Below are 21,509 nucleotides of genomic sequence, written 5' to 3'. Positions count from 1 at the left end.
AGATCTTTGATCATCATCTACCATCAGGCAATTACAAATAATAATAATAATAATAATAATAATAATATTTTTTACAAATTTTGAGGGTACTAAGGTAGTGAATATTTAATAAACCATAATTCATCCTTGCAGAGGGAAGAATTACAACCGACTGTCCATTATATTACGAATCCAAATTATGATGCATTATTATAACTTCTATCATTGCGCTTGCAGAATATAAACCAAAATGATTACAAAGACTAATTAGAGATAATTCACAAATGCGCACCAAAATTGCACTGCATTATTCTACTTCTGTCTTTCTTATAAGAACATAAGTGTTTGACCGCAAAGTTCAACTGCTCTCCTCTTTAACATCCGGGTATTTATCGAGGGAGGTGGAGTTTCTCATCGATACCAGAGGCCAGTATCGACCATTTAAGACACTCCTGATCAAGTCTCATCTAAAATCAAATAGTATAACGGTCGATATTTTAAAGCTCTATAAAAACTTGACTGAAAGAGAAAGGGTTACGAGCAGCAGCATTCCCACAGTTAGCTAAGAGCGGAAATTCGTAACTGTAATGAAATGAAAATACGCTTGTTGTTGAGTGACACCCAGCTAAAAACTTGCCTCCCCAAGACAAATATCGTTAAGGCAGTTGAAGACTTGCATACATGATTAAGCTTGGGAAAGTTAACCGGAAATTATTTGTGCATCCATTTCTAAAATGAAATCCTGTACTATCCGTCTTTTTGTTAGAAATGACTTTCACGTAGTTTTGCATCAAAACAAAGTATAAACGTACGAAAACGTAATTTAAACTACCGGATAAGATAAAGAATACTTATGCTTGAGATGAAAATAATGGAAAAAAATGTTTTCTCGGTAAAATTTTTTTTTTTTGGAATAAACAACCTTGGAACAAAGTTACAAGACATTACATTTCTTTTATGTTTTTTTTATTTTTCCCTTTCCTTTTTTGTGCTCTCTCTAAAGAATGACTCGACGGAATTAATCGATCTGTTTACTTCTCTTGTTTGTAACAGGGAACAACCTTGGTGGTGGTGCAGACTTCTCAAAGACGCTGTACCCAACTGACCGTCAACGGTCCGGCCAATTCGCTCAAGAGACTGTTCCCTGGGAACCCGGTTCAGACAACTCACGCCACCTATCCGTTACTGGACTCCCGTACGGTACCTGTTTCTCCCAGCGCCTCCGCTCTCCTTGCGACGCTACAGGATCAAGGCTACCAACCAACAGTCAAGTGAGTTTCTCTGTCTCCAGTACTTTTTATAACTGTTATCACATGAGCTATGTCAACGGAAACTTTCGTGGCCGCCATATTGGCTGAACATGCGTGAGGTCGTTAATTCGTTTTTTATACCGATTCAAGAATTGTAGTATATCTAAGGTCATGAATGTTAGCAAAAAAAGGAAAAAACACACACAAACAAACAAAGCGCGAAATTTAAACATTTCTGCTTTGTCTAATTTATCCACCATTTCTCGCCACCATCAGTAAATATCCTCTGACATCATCGAGACAAGAGCAATAATCACTTCATAAATGTTATAATCTTATAAGGAAATAACATATTGCGCAACAAAATTTACATTACAACCTATCTTCCCTTATATATTAATTTGCAGTGAACATAATTATTATTTGAAACGTTAATTAAAAAGGCTCTCTGGCATCTATTCCTTTCTGTACTAGGTTACTTAATATCTATTTCATAAGCACTATATATATCAAAGTTCCTTATGGATAAATCATACGCCGTATTAGTAAGCCTTTGCAATAAACATTGTATAATTGCCAACTTTAACCAGATGCCTTGCAGCACTACTTTTCAAACCTTGATTTCGTTTATTAAATCTAAACCACTTAATTGATCAAAATGACAAAATAATTCCGCTGTGCCACACTTTCATATGAATTGGTGCAATACATGACAATGTAACAATAGACTAGCTGATAATCAAAATCGTCACATAAAGTTGAATATGCAATATAACAGCCATCATAAAATATCTATCTCTGCATTATTCATATCAATATGTTGCAACTACATTCCTAGATAACACTCGGCATTTAAATCAAAGTAGACTGAATACCTTAGAGTTTTCTCATTTCCTTGGCGTAAATGTTATCGCTTCAATTTGTGCATTTTGTAAGTACTGTATAGTTTTCCCTGATTGACTTGTCTTGGGAGTTTTAATTAAAAATGTCAACGCAATCATCATAAATGCCGATGATGTACATAATTTGTACTCTTTTCAAACAACGAATAAAATTACAGAAGTCTCATAAGTTGTTGCAAGTCATCATGTATACCTGTGCAGTCCAGCTGGTTAAATTTGTAGTTACAAAAGCGACATAAACGCAATGATCACATGGTTTGAAAAATAGTGAAATGTGTCATGTTTATAACGATGAAAGAAAAAAAATCAAATCGATGTTGGTGGGACTTCGCGCTTACCAGAGGCGTTCTTAATTAACATCAGCTACATTTCTCCCATCAGATCGTCGTGGGTGGAGAGAGACAGCGGCGCTCTGATCACTCAGTGGATCGTCTACCACCGGAGAGGAGGTCCGAAGCCTTTATCCGTTACGCCACCTCACCTCCACTACTCAACCTCCAGCATCAACCTCTCAACCTCCTCGTCCTCCTCTGCTGAGGACGAAGAATTCCCAAACCGACGAGGAACGCTCCCCAATCTACTTAGGTCTAAAAGCAAGTCTATCTTCAGCCTAGCAACCGACCACAACACGACCTATAGGCCTACTCTGACCCTCAAGCGGATTCTGAGTGTCCTTCTCTGACCGTAGACTTTATTTGTTAATTTGAGTGTAGAAGCCATTATACTAAGTCGTGTGTAATCAGTGTACATTACTAATGAACATAATTGTGTATGAATGTGAGCTGCTTCTACTAATAATTGTTGCGAAATGAATATTATTCAAATATATATACACATACATATACATACATACATACATACATACATATAAATATATATATATATATATATATATATATATATATATATATAATGTTGTATTATACTGCATGATGCAACACTGACGTTTACTATCATAAGAGTGAGAGTGCTTAAAAATGCTTCAAAGACGTATAACCTACTGTACAGTAATTTATAATTTTCGTATGATGACCTCCGACAAGATTGTTCAAATGTTTGTATTTAAGGTGTAAGTAAAAATATATATTTATAACCTAATGACCTAGGAGCCGAGTATTATTGACTGAATTTTTACTATATACGTTATTAAGATAATGATAATGGATGTCCTAAATTACCTGATTTATACCTAGTGATGAGGATGTTCTTCCCTGTATATTGTAAAATACAAATAAATTATAAGAATCGCGTCTCTTCATTTTATAAGATACCTTTGTTGAGACCTTTCACATGATTTCGTATAAGTTTCAGGGTACCTTTTATAAGACCTTTCAAAAACTTCTAAACGTGAACTTCCAAAGCCGATGCCGATGGTAATCATTTTGAGTTCTGGATGAAATACTTCACAGATGGTGAAGGGAAGTGTTGAAATGAAGGCTACTAAAAATTAAAAGGGAAAAACTTATGAAAGTTTTAAACGAAGCAGAACCATGTAACAGGAGAAAAACTATTCAGTCATACAAAAGTATGCGGAAGACTCGTAACGGAGATGAAGCACGATCAGGAGACAGGGGAATAAAACGTGAATTTGCAAATATGAATAAAAACGAGGATAAATAAAAAAAAAAAAAATGCAACGTAAGATTTATCCAGAAAAACATTTTGACCTAGGTTTTGAATCGCAAAAAAAAAAAAAAAAAAAAATCCTAACACCATCAAAGGCCACTTGAGTAGGGAAAGTTTAAAAGCCAAAGTTCTACTATGAATACAACTGTGAACAAGAATGTCCGACGCAGTTTACAAACACACACACACAAATATACGTATATATATATAAATATAATATATATATATATATATATATATACATATATATATATATAATATATATATATAATAAACATATATATATATATATAGATAAATATATATATATACTATATAAAAACACACACCAGACCCTCCAAATCCCTTTCACAAGTTACCAAACTTTGGATAAGGGGCCCACGCTGACAAACGCTAAATTAATCTAAACCAAAAGATGGAAACGGTATGCAGTGTGCTTTAAGTTTTAGTCCCAATAGCATACAACTGCTGCATTCTGTCATCCTCAGAGTCTCTGTGGGGTATCTCCTACCACACAAAGTCGAAGGGCATAATATCCCTGTGCATGTGTGTGTGTTAACAAAACATCTCAAGAAAGGATGAAGAGGTTTCGCGGAACTTTGAGAAAGCATCGACCGAGTGGCCCCCTTCAGGTTATTGACATTTGGTGGATATCGATGAAGAAATATTGTTTCAAAAACTGGCTCTTATGTAGCCATTTACCCGACTGAAATAATACACAATAATCAGTAAAACAAGGAAGGGAAAGAAAGACTGAAGAAAAGAGGAAGTGCAGGCCAGAGCCACTGTTCTCTTGATGGCTAAGTCCTTCATTTTTTATTTATTCAAATTGCGCCGGTCACTTACCATTGCTTGAAACCATTTCAGCTGTTTGAATGGATGGATGGACGTTATTCCGTTGATAAATTCTTAAGCAAAGATGCGACCTACCTCAGACACGGCCCCAGCACAGGGCGTGTTCTCTGTCTCGATGCTGAAGTCGTCTCCCTGAACCAGGTAGTAGGAGCACTTGCCCATGAAGTCGTAGCGGCGACCATCGAATGTCGAGTAGTGGGGGTCTCCAACGGCGGCGCAACGGGAACCACATTTCACTTCAGTGCACTTCCATTCCCCACCCAGGCAAGTGCTTGAGTGAAAAAAAAAACATCAAATGAAGTTAATCACAAAAATAAAAGCATATGCAAAATCGTACTGCTTTTCACCGTCTTCCCCACTGAGAAAAGATTAAACAAAATATATGCAAATTCTAACTTACGAGAAAAGATGACTATTCTGCTTACTAAGATTTCCTTTTCTCTGTGCGTGAACGACGGTATATGTACGTCACGTCTCATCTGAGGTTAAAAATTCATACTGCCAAAAAAGTGAGCACCCATGACACTTAAGATGCGTCCACACTACAGTAAAACATCGGCACCTCATCCCGTACATATAAAAAAACAAGTTAAAAACTACTCAGCGACTATCAGTGGACACTAAGCTCGGGCCAGTACTGGATAATCGTATGAAGCAATGTTTAGGACCACCAATGGAGTCGTTAACTTGTATTCCACATGTTTGTGATGTCTATGCGATAAGTTACCGAAATATGTTTATGACGTTTTACTGTACATTGCACGTATCCTAAGATCCCGGCAACAAAAGATGAACAAGTTATCTCCCCTCGTCCTTACCAAGAGTTACAGTCGTTTGGTATCGTGTCGCCAGGTTTATATTCCTTGCTCCTATAAGTACAGGGGCAATCCTTCGGATCTATGCAATGCCCTTCGTGAAGAACGAGATCTCCAGTGCAGTCACAACCCTCCACGCAAAATTCTGGGCGAACGCTGTCGGAAGGCTGCCCACAGCGAGGCTGGACGGCTGACATGCAGGGGTTGTAGACTTTTCCGTGTTGGCACACCATGGCTGTTGAAAGGGCAATAATAATAATAATAATAATAATAATAATAAGTAAATGAATAACTTTACCTGAAAACGACTAAATAGACAGCCTTTTCTCACCATAAACGAAAAACAATTTCTTTAAATAGCAATTCAAAATAATTCACGAATTCTTCTAAAGGCATGGAAATCTCGTTTGAATCCTCAACCAATGATCTCCAAAAATGGCGACAACTCACGGCATAGATCAGACGATCTCCATCCCCCTGGAATCTCCACCCCATAGCGGGCGCACTCCTTGAAGTAGGCGGAGAAGGTCTCACAAGCGCAGGTTTCGGAGTCTTTGCCTTCGCAGCTGCAGTAGTCCCACCGGCAAGCGCTCAGGTATGGCTCCACTTCAACGACCTGATAATAGGAAAGCCAATTTAGATGTTACTTTGGGTTGCAGACTGTAGGAGAAATTTTCACTTATCTCACTTCACGATTACGATCTAATCTTTGGGCAGCTTAAGCAATTTGGCGATGTCACTTGACTTGACATTATTGCTTTCGATCAGCTAATGTATTAACTGGTTAGTCCTAACTATGACACCTACACCCTGAAACTGCCATCACTTGACAACTTGCCTCTTCAAAGTTTCCCGTTAACATTTTCAAAGGTACGAGCGAAAACGCACAAAATGACCATAACTCTACGGAATTATAATACATTTTTCACTCCATTCACTACAACCAGAGCACTACACCAAGGTCCTTCAAATATACTCAAGAGTATATTTGAAGGACCTTGAATCCTTTGATTACATACAATAAAGTTAAAGCCATCCTTCCGCTGTTAGCTAATAAATAATCTTCTACAGCCTTGAAAGCTCGCAGCCTATTACCAAGCTTAGTAAATTTAACTGAACTTCTTACATCTTTTATTAAAGACCATGGTTGTATACACTGTAATTCCATGACGCGACCTTCAAGTGATTTTCTAAAATAAAACTGATGCCAGTTTAACACATGGCACTTTGATCTTTGATTTTGATAGCCTTGAAAAGTATTGCCTTCGTAGATATTCTGAATAGCATCAATCAATCTTTCAGTACATTAAAATGTAAGGCTTTGCCTTTCAATTATTTCTTAGTTACATGCCACTCATTGGACGTTAGAATTAGCCTTTTTCTCCATCAAGAAAATATATTTTAGTTTATTCATTCCTTAGCCAGTGTAAGGATCACCATTTTCAAACAGAATTCAACAATCATTTACATCAACATGAAAAGAACGCTGAGGAACGAAAAATTACTAATGAAATCAGTCATACCCAACCCTCAACTCTATAATCTTGAAAATAATAAGCTATGTGCCCCGCGAAGAATAGGTTACAGAATAAGCTATATGATTCGGTGAGACCTAAATTGGGGAATGGCTAACCACCAAGCAAAATAACAATTACATCACCAAGAAGTATACTTTTGAAGATTCTTCTACCCCACCTCATTCGGTTCACCTGTCCGGCTCCATACATACGTACATACATATATACATGATTATTCTACAACTCCACCATATATATATATATATATATATATATATATATATATATATATATATATATATATATATATATATATATTGTGTGTGTGTATCTTTTATACGAAGGAACCAATAAATAAAATCGGCACTGACCTCACGACAGATGTCGAATCTGGGGTCATCTTTGAGTCTGTCACAGAAAGTGGTGGCTGAGAGGACACCGAGTGACGACTGCAAGGGGATTTCACCAGGGGCGATTCCAGGCAACGATCTGTTCCGGGATAAAAAAAAAAAAAAAAAAAAAAAAAAAAAAAAAAAAAAAAAAAAAAAAAAAAACAAAAAAAAAAAAAAAAAAAAAAAAAAAAAAAAAACTGAGATTATCGATTTTCACTGGACAGTTCAATTATCAAAGTGGAGAGAGAGCGTAGAGCAGAGATAGAGAGAGAGACGAGAGAGAGAGAGAGAGAGAGAGAAGGATTAAAGTTGCTGAGTGGAGTCCATCAAACGAGGTCTCAGCCTAACTACACTGTTTTTTTTTCATCTGTCCATCCGCCTGTGGTGTTTGAGCATGGTAACACTGCATCCCAGGCTTTAAATAATATCCTATTTCGAATATTAACGGTGTAATTCACTGGATAATCGTATGAAGTAATGGTTAGGACCACCAATGGAGTCGTTAACTGTATCCACATGTTTGTGATGTCTATGCGATAAGTTACCGAAATATTGTTTATGACGTTTTACTGTACATTGCACGTATCCTAAGATACACATTAAAACACTTTTCAGTTGCAAATGTACACCCAGATATCCTTTTATTTACCTAAAACTTACACATAGCGTAACTATTTAAAGCCCGAGACGCAGTGTAACATTGGTCTGGATCAACATAAATATATTTATTTCACTTATTTATGTATATCAAACCTTTATATGTAACGATTTAACTTTCTGATTTGCTGTCTAATGTATAGAAGCTACAATTTTTAATCTATATATTCAATTTGAGTTGTCAAATTACCACAATTATGCAAAACATTCCATACCCAAATTATTGGAGGCATTCAATCATTAGATTCTAAATTCCACAAAGCAGAATAAGAGAGCGAATATATAAGATTTAGGCTAAAACCAAGCGCGGGGACCTATGAGGTCAATCAGTGCCGACAGGAAAGTTAAGAATAAAGAAGGTTTGAAAGGTGTAGCAGGAGGAAACCTCGCAGTTGCACTATGAAACAACTGTTAGGAAAGGGTGGAAATAAAGATGAAGAAAGAGAATATGAACGGGGGTACAGTAAAAGAAATGAAAGTGATTGCAGATAGGGGCCGAAGGAACGTTGCAAAGAACCTTACGTAAGGCCTACAGTGCACCGCATGAGATGCACCGATGGCACTATTCACTTAAGAGGCTAAAACAGATTACTTGAACCAATAATTAAAAATTACTACAGAAAAGTACAAGAAACGATTCATCAATCAATTTCTTCGCTGTCTGCTGTCATATTCCGTTAGAATTTCTAGTGTCCTCATTCTTGAGACATTTTAGGTATCTAACTGTGTGTTTTACAATAGAAACACAAAGGAGCTATATAGATTAGAAGCGAAGAAATACAAGATATATGTCTTCATTTATGTTGCAATTATCTGAGATAATTTAATTAAATTTTGATATTAATTTCATATTCATTAATTTCATTCAACCGCTATATATAAGTTTACTTGTTACTTCCATTAAATCTCATGTCTATTTTTTATTATCTTCCTTATTACGAGAGAACAATTACAAAATTACCATTTTAATAATAATAATAATATAATAATAATAATAATAATAATAATAATAATAATAATAATAATAATAATAATAATAATAATAATGCGCACGTAGGTTACATTTACGCAGTCCAGTTCTCCACGTCTCCCAACTGTACTCCAAAAGAAATGCCATTCATAAGTATTTCAAGGAACGAGGTTTTTTTTATCAACTGCGTCCAAACTAACTGCCTATAACTAACCTTCGAGGGTCTTCGCCTGCCACGCCTGCAGGAAGTTCGAGATCTTGGTCTCGGGGGTTCCGTCGGAGTAACTCCAGTCGTTCTCTTTGTTGGCGTCCCGCCGTCCACAAAGACCGCTCGTTCGGTTCCAGAGGAGCTCACTTATTTCGACTATCACCAAAGTCTGGAATGGAGGGAGGAGATGGATGACGATTACTACTACTACTACTACTTACTACTACTACTACTACTACTACTACTACTACTACTACTACTACTACTAATAATAATAATAATAATAATAATAATAATAATAATAATAATAATGGTGAGCATAAATGCATAAAATTATCTAGGCAAGACTGCGTATTTCGACTATTATTATTATTAAATAAATAATATATGAAGAATTACTTTATCTAGACCTCTGAGCCTAATAAAGGCTCTACTAGGGCTGGTTGCGTATTTCGACTATCACCCAGTATCTGGGAGGGAGGAGGTGGACGAATTGAGGAATAATAATAATAATAATAATAATAATAATAATAATAATAATAATAATAATAATAATAATAATAATAATAATAATAAGGGTCTTTATAAATGAGTAAAATAATTGAAATAAACCTGCTGATTCCGACAGTTACCAATGCCCAGAATGAAAGAAAATAATAATAATAAAATAATAATAATAATAATAATAATAATAATAATAATAATAATAATAATAATAATAATAATAATGAAAGAAACATTGGATATCAGATCCGTTTTTAACATGAACCAGAGGGATAGGTTACGGTCATCTCTATTCTTCCCTTGAAAATATAAATTAAAATTAAATTACATCCCTGTTTCAAAAATGCAGTTTCACCATCCGAAGATATTTAAATCTAATATGTATTGTTAATTCCTTTACCATTCTACGTACAATCACTGTCACATTTGTAAGGTCAACTGCTTAAACCATCCTATTATCACTATCACATTTGTATGGGTAATTGCTTTAACCATTCTACAATCACTATCACATTTGTAAGGTCAACTGCTTAAACCATCTTATTATCACTATCACATTTGTATGGGTAATTGCTTTAAGCATTCTACAAGCACTATTACAGTTGTAAGGTTAACTGCTTTAACCATCTTCTTATCACTTTCAGATTTGCATCATTAATTGCTTTAAGTATTCTACAATCCTTATCGCATTTTTAAGTTAACTGCTTTAACTAACCCTTCATCAGATTTGTAGGGTTAATGGCTCAAACTATCTTACCTGCATGTCCCATTTGATAGTGAGGCCGAGGTCGTTCACCTTTATCACAACAAAGTGAGCCACTCGCTCGGAGACGACCCCGTTCATCTGCCCAGGGATGGCTAGACTGGTGTCATGATAGGCCAAGCTTGGGTGACCCGACTCTGGTTAAAAAATGGACGAAATAGGAAAAAGATAACGAGGTCAACATTCAACCACAGTCATTTTCCTGAAAACATGTGGGACGATCTTTATCATGGCTAATCGCTTGTTTCTAAACTGCTCTAAGGCCCTGAGTGAATGTTTAACAACAGATTTTACTCTCGCAAAATAGGAAAATCAAATGATAAAATATTAATAGTGAATCAAATAAAAAGTCAAAGAATTTTTTGTTCAATAATGATCGACTCACTTTTACAGCGAAACGATCTCAAGTTGAACTGATTCCTTTTTCTCAGTAAAATTTCAACCACTACATTCTCATTTGCGCAATGAAAGTAAAACCGGCAACTCGAACAGTAAAAACTGGGTGAAGAACGCAATATTTCGTTACTTGCTATGAATTCACACAGTCAAGTTGATCTGATTCTTGTAGATGTAATATCAGCCACTAAAATATTTTGATGAAGTAAAAGAAAAAGTTAAAAATAAAAGTATAATTAAATGTAACGACAATATCTCGTAGTATTAATTCTTGAAAACACAGAGCACCAACTACTATACTATGGGTTCCACAGACAGTGCAAGCCCGGTTTTGGCCAATAACTCTGTAACGAACACTCGTATCACTACGAGATTTTGCTATAGTGTATTACATCCAGTGCCGTAATTTATAAGAGTGTCATGAATCACTACTTGTAAAGAATAAAGACAGTCCCTGTACCAAGAGGCAAAAACTCGATTGGCCAGAAATGTCTACGAAGACAAGAGTATAATATAGCTCCGCCTACCCTCTCCTCCTCCTCTTCCCCACCCCGCTCCTTCTTCCTTCCCTCACCTACCCTTCCCCTCCAATCTCTCTCTCTCTCTCTCTCTCTCTCTCTGAAATTTGCTTCAGTTTAAACTTATTTTGGATGGTTTTGTGTATATATATATATATATATATATATATATATATAATAATAATTAATATAATACATACATACATACATACATGCATCATACATACATACATACATATCATACTACATAAAATAAACATTCATTACTTAAATATATGTGCATCGGCATAATCAAGGCTTTAACTCTAATGAATGACCGGTAGAAAGGCTCAATTTTTTTTTTGTAACACAAACTATAACCAGTTACGTATTCAAACCAATCTGAAGGCAATTGGCGGCTGTCTCTTTGCTAGAAAAGTTGAAAAATTGCGTGACAACCGCATTTCTGTAATCATGCCGATAGTTATGTTCCGATGTGGCCATCACTTCTTCAGTTTCGTAATACAAGTATATGTCTGATGTCCTGAGACCATATGAGGATTGCGAAGAAGGTAACCAAACACAAGTATAACAGTCGCCTTACCATCAATCATAATGTCTATCGCTCTTCTACTCCACCATACATTCAGATATCTCTCGCTAATAATAACCATTTACAGTACCACTACCACAGAGAGAGAGAGAGAGAGAGAGACAGACAGACAGACAGACAGAGAGAGAGAGCGGATCAATGCATAGATAAGTCAGTCAACTGGCAGGTAACAACCGAGTGAATCGTTGGATAGATACAACAATGTGAATTATTATTAGATAAACTGTTAGACAGATAGATAGAAAAAATCGTACAAAATATGGTTAAACTGAAGTAACTTTCAGAGAGAGAGAGAGAGAGAGAGAGAGAGAGAGAGAGAGAGAGAGAGAACGGATCCGTGCATAAATAAATCAGTCAACTGTCAGGTAACAACCGAGCGGATCATTACATATATACAACAATGTAATGTAAATTATTATTAGACAAACAGACAGACAGACAGACAGACAGATAGATAGATAGATAGATAGATAGATAGATAGATAGATAGATAGATAGAAAAAATCATACAATTTAAGTTTACACTGAGGCAACTCTATGGCAGAGAGAGGAGGAGAGAGAGAGAGAGAGAGAGAGAGAGAGAGAAGGGGGGGGAGAGCAGGTGAGGGAAGAAAGGAGAGGGAAGGAAGAAGGAGGGAGGTTAAGGGTGGAGGTGGAGGGAGAGGGTAGGCGGAGCTTTTTTATACTGTTGTGTTCGTATCCATTTCTGGCTAATTGAGTTTTTGCCTCTTGGTGCAGGGACAAGTGTCTTTATTCTTTACAATTAGTGATTCACGAAACTCTTATAAATTACGGCACTGGGTGTAATAAACTAGAGCAAAATCTCGTACTGATACGAGAGTTCATTACAGAGTTATTGGCCAAAAACATGCTTGTACTGTCTGTGAAACCCATAGTAGGTAACAATGCTGGGTGTGACGTCATGTCCTGATGCCCTACCTGTTGCTTGGAGGATGTACTGGTCGTCCTCCAGGAAGATATGAATCTCCTTTTGGCAGGAATGTCCTTCGCATCCTTCAACAGTCTTGATATTGATACTGAAAGTTCCATGAGTGGGATCCTGCACGAGGGTGTAGGGGCAAGAACTTCCAAAGCTGGAAGGAAGAAGCAAGATGATGTTTGAAAGATAAAAGGAATTGTAGGGCTCCTTCAATATGTTTGTCTTAGGCTAAACACTGGAGTATTACAAAAACTACACTGCAAACGTCATGAATCTAAGAATAATAATAATACTGACTGACAAAATCAAGAAGGAAATATCGCTCATTAACGTCGCAATACCTTAGGACACTAGTGTAGATGAGAAAGAAAGAGAAAAAAATCATAAGTATCAGCACCTGAAAATAGAAATAAGAGTGATATGGGATATCCCTGTGGAAATTGTACCCATCATCATAAGAACACTGGGCACGATCCCAAGGTTTCCAAAAAGGAACCTGGAAATACTACATGTGAAGCAGCTAGAGGACTCATCCAGCAGAGTGTGCTATTAGAAACAGAGCATATAGTGAGCAAAGTGATGGACTCCTAAGAAGGCAGGAACCCCGCACTATATAAAAAAAAATGATAATATAAAGTCTCAAACCTGTATATTTTTCCATCGAAGGTCTTGTAATGAGAGCCAGACCAGGTGACACAGGAGCCCGGGGACTTTTTGGGCCCAAGCGGCAATGGGATCATTTCAAACTCATTAATTGACGGGAATCCCAAGGGGTCTGGAGTTAACAAAGACAAGAAAGCTGAAAGGAAAAATGGGGAACGTAAGTAATAGACGCCATGAATAACGACCACAAAATTAAAGGAGGAAAAAACCAGTCTGTAGAGTCTAAAACTGACTCAACTTAATAACTGTACAAGTTAAGTATATCTTAGTTTAACCAGACCATTGAGCTGATTAACAGCTCTCCTAGGGCTGGCCCGAAGGATTAGATATTTTTACGTAACTAGGAACCAATTGGATACCTAGCAACGGGACCTACAGCTTATTGTGGGATCCGAACCACATCATATCGAGAAATGAATTTCTATCACCAGAAATAAATTCCTCCGGTTTCGCGTTGGCCGAGACGAGAATCGAACTTCGGACCACCGGTTTGGTAGTCGAGCGCCAAATCGACTTGTCCAACGTGGAACTTAATAACTGTACAGAACTTAGTTCTTTTCATTAGCAGAGATCGTTAGAATACAATCAACTTTCTGTCACTAGGCATGATTATGGCTGGAAAAAAAAAAAAAAAGAGATTCTATTCCAGTATTCCAGTTTTCAATACATTACTCATAAATTGCGAAAACAATGAGTACGTTTAACTATGCAATAATGCAATACCTTGCGTGTTCCCAAGGGTTGTTTGTGAAAGTCGCAATATCAATAATAAGCGTAAAGAACAATCAATTATCCTTACAGTAATCGCACATGGGTATGGGCGAGGGCGTCCATACACTGGTGGCGTAGTCGCACTTGTAAAGATCAGAGGGGGGGAATTCAAAGTTGACGCCCTTGGGGCACCAGAGGGCACAGCCGAATTCCATCCCTTCGCCAGTGCAGTTGTAGCCTCCGTTGAACCCGAGGTTCTTGGGGTCGCAGTTACTGATGGCTGTTTGGAAGATAAAATAAGTCTTTTATTCCTTTATAAACAGGCTACCCAAGGCCCTCACTTCGACAAGACCTGAAGGAGAATGACAATGGCAGTGCTTATGGAAAAGGCTTACTATACCCAAAAGAATGAAAGGTTTCAGGTCAAATAGAGGCGGGTAAAAAAATGACAAAGCTTGGCAGCAACACTTTTTAACAAATGAGTAATTTAAAGGTCAAATAAAATGAAAACAAGAAATGTAGAGTAATATAAAAGCTCACTTCAAAGGAAGGAAAAACTTAACCAAAGCAAGAGCATCTGACACTTATGTAAAAAAAATTTACTTAAGAGAAGAAATAATTTATAAGAATGAAAATGACTGATCTCTGTATAATGTACGTTTCTGATATATATATATATATATATTATATATATATATATATATATATATATCATACATATATACTATATATATATATATATATATATATATATATATATATATATATATATATATATCATGAGTCCAAATTTTCAACTTACGATATTGGCAAATGGGTCCTCTGAATTCTTGAGTACATTCACACACATTGGGAGCGATGCACCTGCCGTCGTTTATGCAAGCAGGGTCACAGATGGCTGCAAATAATAATAATAATAATAATAATAATAATAATAATAATAATAATAATAAGAGTAAAATTCGCCGTACTATTTCGCCTATCTTCTTAGAAAGCTAACATCAGGGTATCCGAACTACTCTGAGATATACGACACGAGAATATGAACAATCTGAAAAGGAAATAAGACTAACCGGTACATAATGAATGAAGTGTTAGTGATATCAAGATTTTGTCGGTCCATGAACCCCTATGTCTGTTTAACAGATCATTACCATAATATCTTAAACATGGAAAATAATACACCCCCACAATACACTTGTTAGACCTAGAATTTAAAAGAAAATATGGGTTTATATGTGTATGTATGTATATGTATGTACTATATATAATATATATGTGTGTGTGTATATATATATATATATATATATATATATATGTAAATATTACACACTATGTATATTTACGTGTATATATATATATATATATATATATATATATATATATATATATATATATTATATATATATATATAATATATATATATATATATATATATATATATATATATCTATATATATATATATATATATATATATCGTGTGTGTGTATATATATATATAATATATATATATATATATATATATATACGTATATTTACGTGTATATTATATATATATAGATATATATACACATATATACATACATACATATATGTATATATATATATATATATATATATATATATATAATGACATATATAAAAAATTCGAAAGAAAAAAGGGAAGACAGACGCGTCAAACTTACGTTCACAATCAGGAGTGTCGGTCCATCGCGAATTAGGGATGACCCAGTCTCCATCGAGGCACTTGAAAGTCAGTCGGGTGACCCCTTCCTCGAAATGGAAATCTTCGTAACAACGGGCTATACACTCGCTGGAAGACGGGTTAAAGAGGTAATTAAATTCATTCTAAAGAGAGAGAGAGAGAGAGAGAGCACTGGTGGGCGTTGCTAGTAGTTTCGTCCGACTACTATGTAACGTACACTTAACATAAACTAATATGTTTCTTAACACCCTGCAGGTTCCGTAAGAGTATACCTATAGCAGCAGCATGTGACAAATTTATATAACAAAAGACTGAGAAAAATGCTTACGCACATGAAATTATTTTTGATGCTTCAACTGAAATAAAATTTCAGTTCAAAATAAAAGCAAGGTTCAAGCATGACAAATAGTACCGGATGGCCCAGAATGACCCGTTTTTTTTTTTTAAACCAAAAAACATGCAACGTCTGAGGCGGCCTTGACTTTATAGCAAAATCACAATCACTGAGATGGAATAATGTCTCATGATTCCTCAGGCTACTATTCCGTTTTTTACATAAAACAGCCAGTGTGGGTTTTGGCTGAAACGTCTTTGATAGAGCGAACTAAAGCTACATAAGGAAACGTCGACCATGACACTTAGTATTATGTATGATGTAAACACATTGAAACGTGCAGCAAGAGCGAGGTAAAACATGCAACATATGAGAGAGAGAGAGAGAGAGAGAGAGAGAGAGAGAGAGAGAAAGCCGGGGGTGTCGAGAGAGAGATGAGGAAGAGGTCGCGAAAGAAAGAAGTGAGGAGGGCAATAAAAAGTATGAGAAAGAGGAGAGAGAGAGAGAGAGAGAGAGAGAGAGAGGAGAGAGGCGGGGGTGTCGCGAGGAAGATTGAGATAGAGAGAGAAGAGAGAGAGAGAAGAGGGGGGGGCGGGTTGCTCGAGAGAGAAGAAGTTGAGGAGAGGAGGAGGAGGACAGATAAAGCGAAAGATAAAGAGATTAAAATAGGGAGAGAGCGAGAGAGAGAGAACGAGGATGGCGAGTGGAGAGAGACTTGAATTGAGGAGGAGGAGGACAGTAAAGCGAAAGATAAAGACATAAAAATAGGGGAGAGAGGGAGGGGGGTGGGAGGGGGACGAGAAGGGTGGGCACTGGTAGAGAAAGAGAGAGAGAGAGGGAGAAAGCGCAGTGGCATCAGTCCTTACTCTTTGCTGCAGAGAATCCTGGAATTCATGGGCGTTGGAGGCTTGGAGGCGCATTCCTTCTTGGCCGGGGACTTTGGAATCTCGCAGGTGGCTCCTTCCCAGTTGTCCGGGCAGTCACAGACATCGGGAGCTAAGCAAATTCCGCTGTTCTGACATGGAGGCCGACAGATAGCTGATCGAGGGAGACGAGAAATTTATTGCAGGGTATATTCGGGTATCAAGTGAAACAAAATGTTCCATTCAATTATCGGCAGTGAAGGGCTGTAGGCTGCAGTGCAAAAGGAAACGTGTCACTGTTAATTAATTTAGTGTGATGGAGCTGTAACTGTGTTCTAGATTAGGAGAATTGAGCTGATTCTAAAACTTCCTTCTATGAATAACAACTACACGAAAATGGGAGAATGCAGTTCACGTAGTATAAGGAACAGAGAATTAGAAAATAGGAAAAAACACTACGTTAACTTTTAACTAAATTAGAAAAAACACCTGAACCGTTTAACTTTTAACTAAAATAGAAAAAACACTACGGTTAAACTTTAATAACTAAAATCGAAAAAAACAACCCTACATTAACTTTTAACTAAAATAGAAAAAACCACAACGTTAACTTTTAACTAAAATAGGAAAAAACACTACGTTAACTTTTATCTAAACGGGAAAAAACTACATTAACTTTTAACTAAAATAGGAAAAAACACTACGTTAACTTTTAACTAAAATAGGAAAAAACACTACGTTAACTTTTATCTAAACGGGAAAAAACACTACGTTAACTTTTAACTAAATTAGAAAAACACTACGTTAACTTTTAACTAAAATAGAAAAAACACAACACTAAACGTAACTTTTAACTAAATAGAAAAAAAAACACTTTTAATGTACTTTTAAACTAAAAATAGAAAAAAAAACACTACGTTAACTTTTAACTAAAATGACACTACGTTAACTTTTAACTAAAAAATAGAAAAAAAACACTACGTTAACTTTTAACTAAAATAGGAAAAAAACACTACGTTAACTTTTAACTAAAATAGAAAAAAACAACTACGTAACTTTTAACTAAAATAGAAAAAAACACTACGTTAACTTTTAACTAAAATAGAAAAAACACTACGTAACTAGAAAAAATAAAATAGAAAAAAACACTACGTTAACTTTTAACAAAAATAGAAAAAACACTACGTTAACTTTTAACTAAAATAGGAAAAAACACTACGTTAACTTTTAACTAAAAACAAAATGAAATAACACTAGTTAACTTTTACTAAAATAGAAAAAAAAAAACACTACGGTAACTTTTAAACTAAAAATAGAAAAAACACTACGTAACTTTTAACTAAAGATAGAAAAAAAAACACTACGTTAACTTTTGTAACTAAATAGGAAAAAACACTACGTTTAACTTTTAACTAAAATGGAAAAAAAAACACTACGTTAACTTTTAACTAAAATAGGAAAAAACACTACGTTAACTTTTAACTAAAATAGAAAAAAAACACTACGCTAACTTTTAACTAAAATAGGAAAAAACACTACGTTAACTTTTAACTAAAATATATAAAAAAACACTACGTTAACTTTTAACTAAAATAGGAAAAAACACTACGTTAATTTTTAACTAAGAGAAAAAGGTTAATCTTGAGGGTATACGAGAAGTCTGCAAATACAAAACAATTGACCAATTCAATCGATTTTCTAGACTACTGACTTCTCAACATTTCACAACAAATTACTTAATAGGCCAAAGCTCGTGTTTTTTCAATAAAAAACACTTGAAATGAAACGGGGAAACGTCACTCCAGTGGGGGGAGGGGATAAATCTTTAGCCATGATGAAAATCAAATGTTATTGAATGGTTCGGAGCGGATTTTATAGAGAAAAAAAATCCACTAAACTTGCTCTGTCTCTTGGATAAATTAAAAGCATTAAGTACCATATCTGCTGGTGGCTGGTAAGCGTTCAAAAAAGTTGCAGAAGCCGTTTTAAGTGTAGAGACGTACTTAACACTAAAATAAAAGGAATCTCCTTTCTACGCTTAAAAGTACTTGCTTGTTCCTTACAGAAAGCAACCACTTAATTCTTTTGCAAACATTGACCTCTCAAGCAGGGTGATGGAGGGGACGTACTAGGTTTGAGTATTAATGAATGAACCCTGAGAATCTTCCGTCAGATGAAGAAAAATTAACCAAAAATACCCAAACTTTCATAAACATCTCAAAAATAGAACAGAACCTCAGCCGTGGTACTAACGTATGCAATCTGGCAGCGTCTCCCACTGGTCGCCGGCCACTTTCCACTCGCCGTCCTCCTCGTCGCACTCCAGGAAGAGCCTCTTCTCGCCTCCAGGGAACTGGTAGCGCCTGTTGCAAACGGCTTTGCAACCCGAATAGTTGGAACATTCGGCTCGGCCGTTATTAGGGGCTGCTGGTTTCGATATGCAGCCTAAACGAAATCATTCCCTCACATTAAAAATCAAATCCAAGTAAGGAAAATTTACAATGAATGTGAGACTCAAAATCCTAATCCCAGGATCAAAAAAATTAATTCAAAACCTTCTTCAAAAGAGCTTCACATCTCCAAATTGAGAGGGAATCATTGGTTCGGTAAAGGATTATAGTGACATTTCACGTATGGCGTTTGCAACCAAATTAATACATTAAAAATACAAGTAATTCATACGGTATACGTCAAGTCCCGTTCAAACGTCGAATTTTTATCGTATTTGCTTACCACGGAACGATTGCCTTTTTCTTATCTTATCACTTTCTTTTCTCGTTTTTGAATCACGCATTTATATGTGTATATAAATACTATATATATATTATATATATAGATATATATATATAATAACTTAATATTATATATATTTACAATATATGATATATATATATATATATATATTATATATATATATATACTTATATATATATATACAATATATATACATATACCTATATATATATATATATATATATTATATATAATATAATAATATATATATATATATTTATATTACATACATATACATATATATAGCATATATATATATAATATTTATTAATAATATTAATATATATATATATTATAATTAATATTAAGATAATTATATAATCTATAATATATATAATATATTAATTATATATATTACTATATTATATATATACATATATATATATCATATACATACATATATATATATAGATATAATTCTTATTATACTACATACCATATATATCTATAGATATAATATTGTATATATCTATATATATTATATATTATATACAATATATATATATATATTATATATATATGATAATAGAAGAGTTTAAGTCTATCACAAAGCGAGAAAAAGCTGCCGAAAACGGTTACTCTTCTCTATCAAGAACGTGTCCGGAAAAGGAATCCTCCATCACATCATCATATTTGGGAGGGTGAATTGCAAGTAAGCGGAATGTTAGCTTCTTTCTTACTTATAACGGGGGAAAATACTATTCGAAAAATAATACTCTGCACGACTAATCCGTGACATACAGTAAATGTGAAGAAAAGCTGTATAAAAACAAGCAAATCAGGCAAAGCCACTCTTGAAAAGCAAGTAAAACAGAAATTCCTCTAGCATCAGCAATGAGAATAGAAAAGTTTATCAATACTATATAAACAAATACCTAAGTTACTGGACAAATGAACGTGACGAATGGTACAAATATTAATTGAAAAACGTCTAAGTATTATATTCCATGAATATACGGCGTTTCCAATGAAAATAATTAAAATAAACTGTCAGCATTTAAATGGTTCTTAACATATCTAAATGGCCTTCCTTCTGCCTCAAAAATATAGGTAGTTCATAGCCTCACAAAAATTATTCAAAAATCCTACATATTCAATAAAAATGAGATACCAGGTGATCTCAGACTAAATATATTAATGAATTCAAGGCCTAATGACCACATTTCAGCGTTCGGCAACCCGAAAACTTAGTAGGCTATACACTCACAGAAAAATGATCGATGACTTGGCAAATCCTAATTACTAAGTAAAGATACAATCAGTGACACAAGCGCCAACACTTTTAATATACAGACGCTCCTCTACTTACAAACTTTCAACTTACGAACTTTCAGGTATACGAACAACCATAATCGTAAATTAAAAATGTACTTTACCGCATTATCATCACAATTTGCATAATGTAGTTTAATGTATTAATAAGAACTCAATAAAATGCAGTACAGTACTAGTACTGTGTTTTATTATGGAAAAACACAATACGGTACATACTGACTCTGAGTATATCAAGTTGGACTTGCAAACAAATCAAAATACGAACAGCCGTTCGAAACGT

At 35.1% G+C, this 21,509-nt stretch overlaps 1 protein-coding gene and 1 pseudogene across 1 annotated transcript in view; one reads left to right on the top strand and one right to left on the bottom strand.

Moving 5' to 3' along the window:
* Positions 1 to 3,394, top strand: part of LOC135224623 (uncharacterized) — a 38,567-nt pseudogene extending 35,173 nt beyond the window's left edge.
* The window catches only part of LOC135224863 (uncharacterized), a 275,908-nt gene that overhangs the window by 240,468 nt on the left and 13,931 nt on the right, over positions 1 to 21,509 (bottom strand). The window contains 14 exon segments of the mRNA XM_064264188.1: positions 4,688 to 4,883; positions 5,431 to 5,662; positions 5,878 to 6,043; positions 7,316 to 7,374; positions 7,377 to 7,433; positions 9,178 to 9,340; positions 10,433 to 10,575; positions 12,884 to 13,038; positions 13,530 to 13,683; positions 14,347 to 14,538; positions 15,061 to 15,156; positions 15,945 to 16,072; positions 17,165 to 17,336; positions 19,415 to 19,606. Coding sequence (XP_064120258.1) covers positions 4,688 to 4,883; positions 5,431 to 5,662; positions 5,878 to 6,043; positions 7,316 to 7,374; positions 7,377 to 7,433; positions 9,178 to 9,340; positions 10,433 to 10,575; positions 12,884 to 13,038; positions 13,530 to 13,683; positions 14,347 to 14,538; positions 15,061 to 15,156; positions 15,945 to 16,072; positions 17,165 to 17,336; positions 19,415 to 19,606 — 2,105 coding nt within the window.

This window comes from Macrobrachium nipponense, chromosome 12 (assembly GCF_015104395.2).
Source record: "Macrobrachium nipponense isolate FS-2020 chromosome 12, ASM1510439v2, whole genome shotgun sequence".
Lineage (NCBI taxonomy): Eukaryota > Metazoa > Arthropoda > Malacostraca > Decapoda > Palaemonidae > Macrobrachium > Macrobrachium nipponense.
This window is presented reverse-complemented; position numbering and strand designations above follow the sequence as displayed.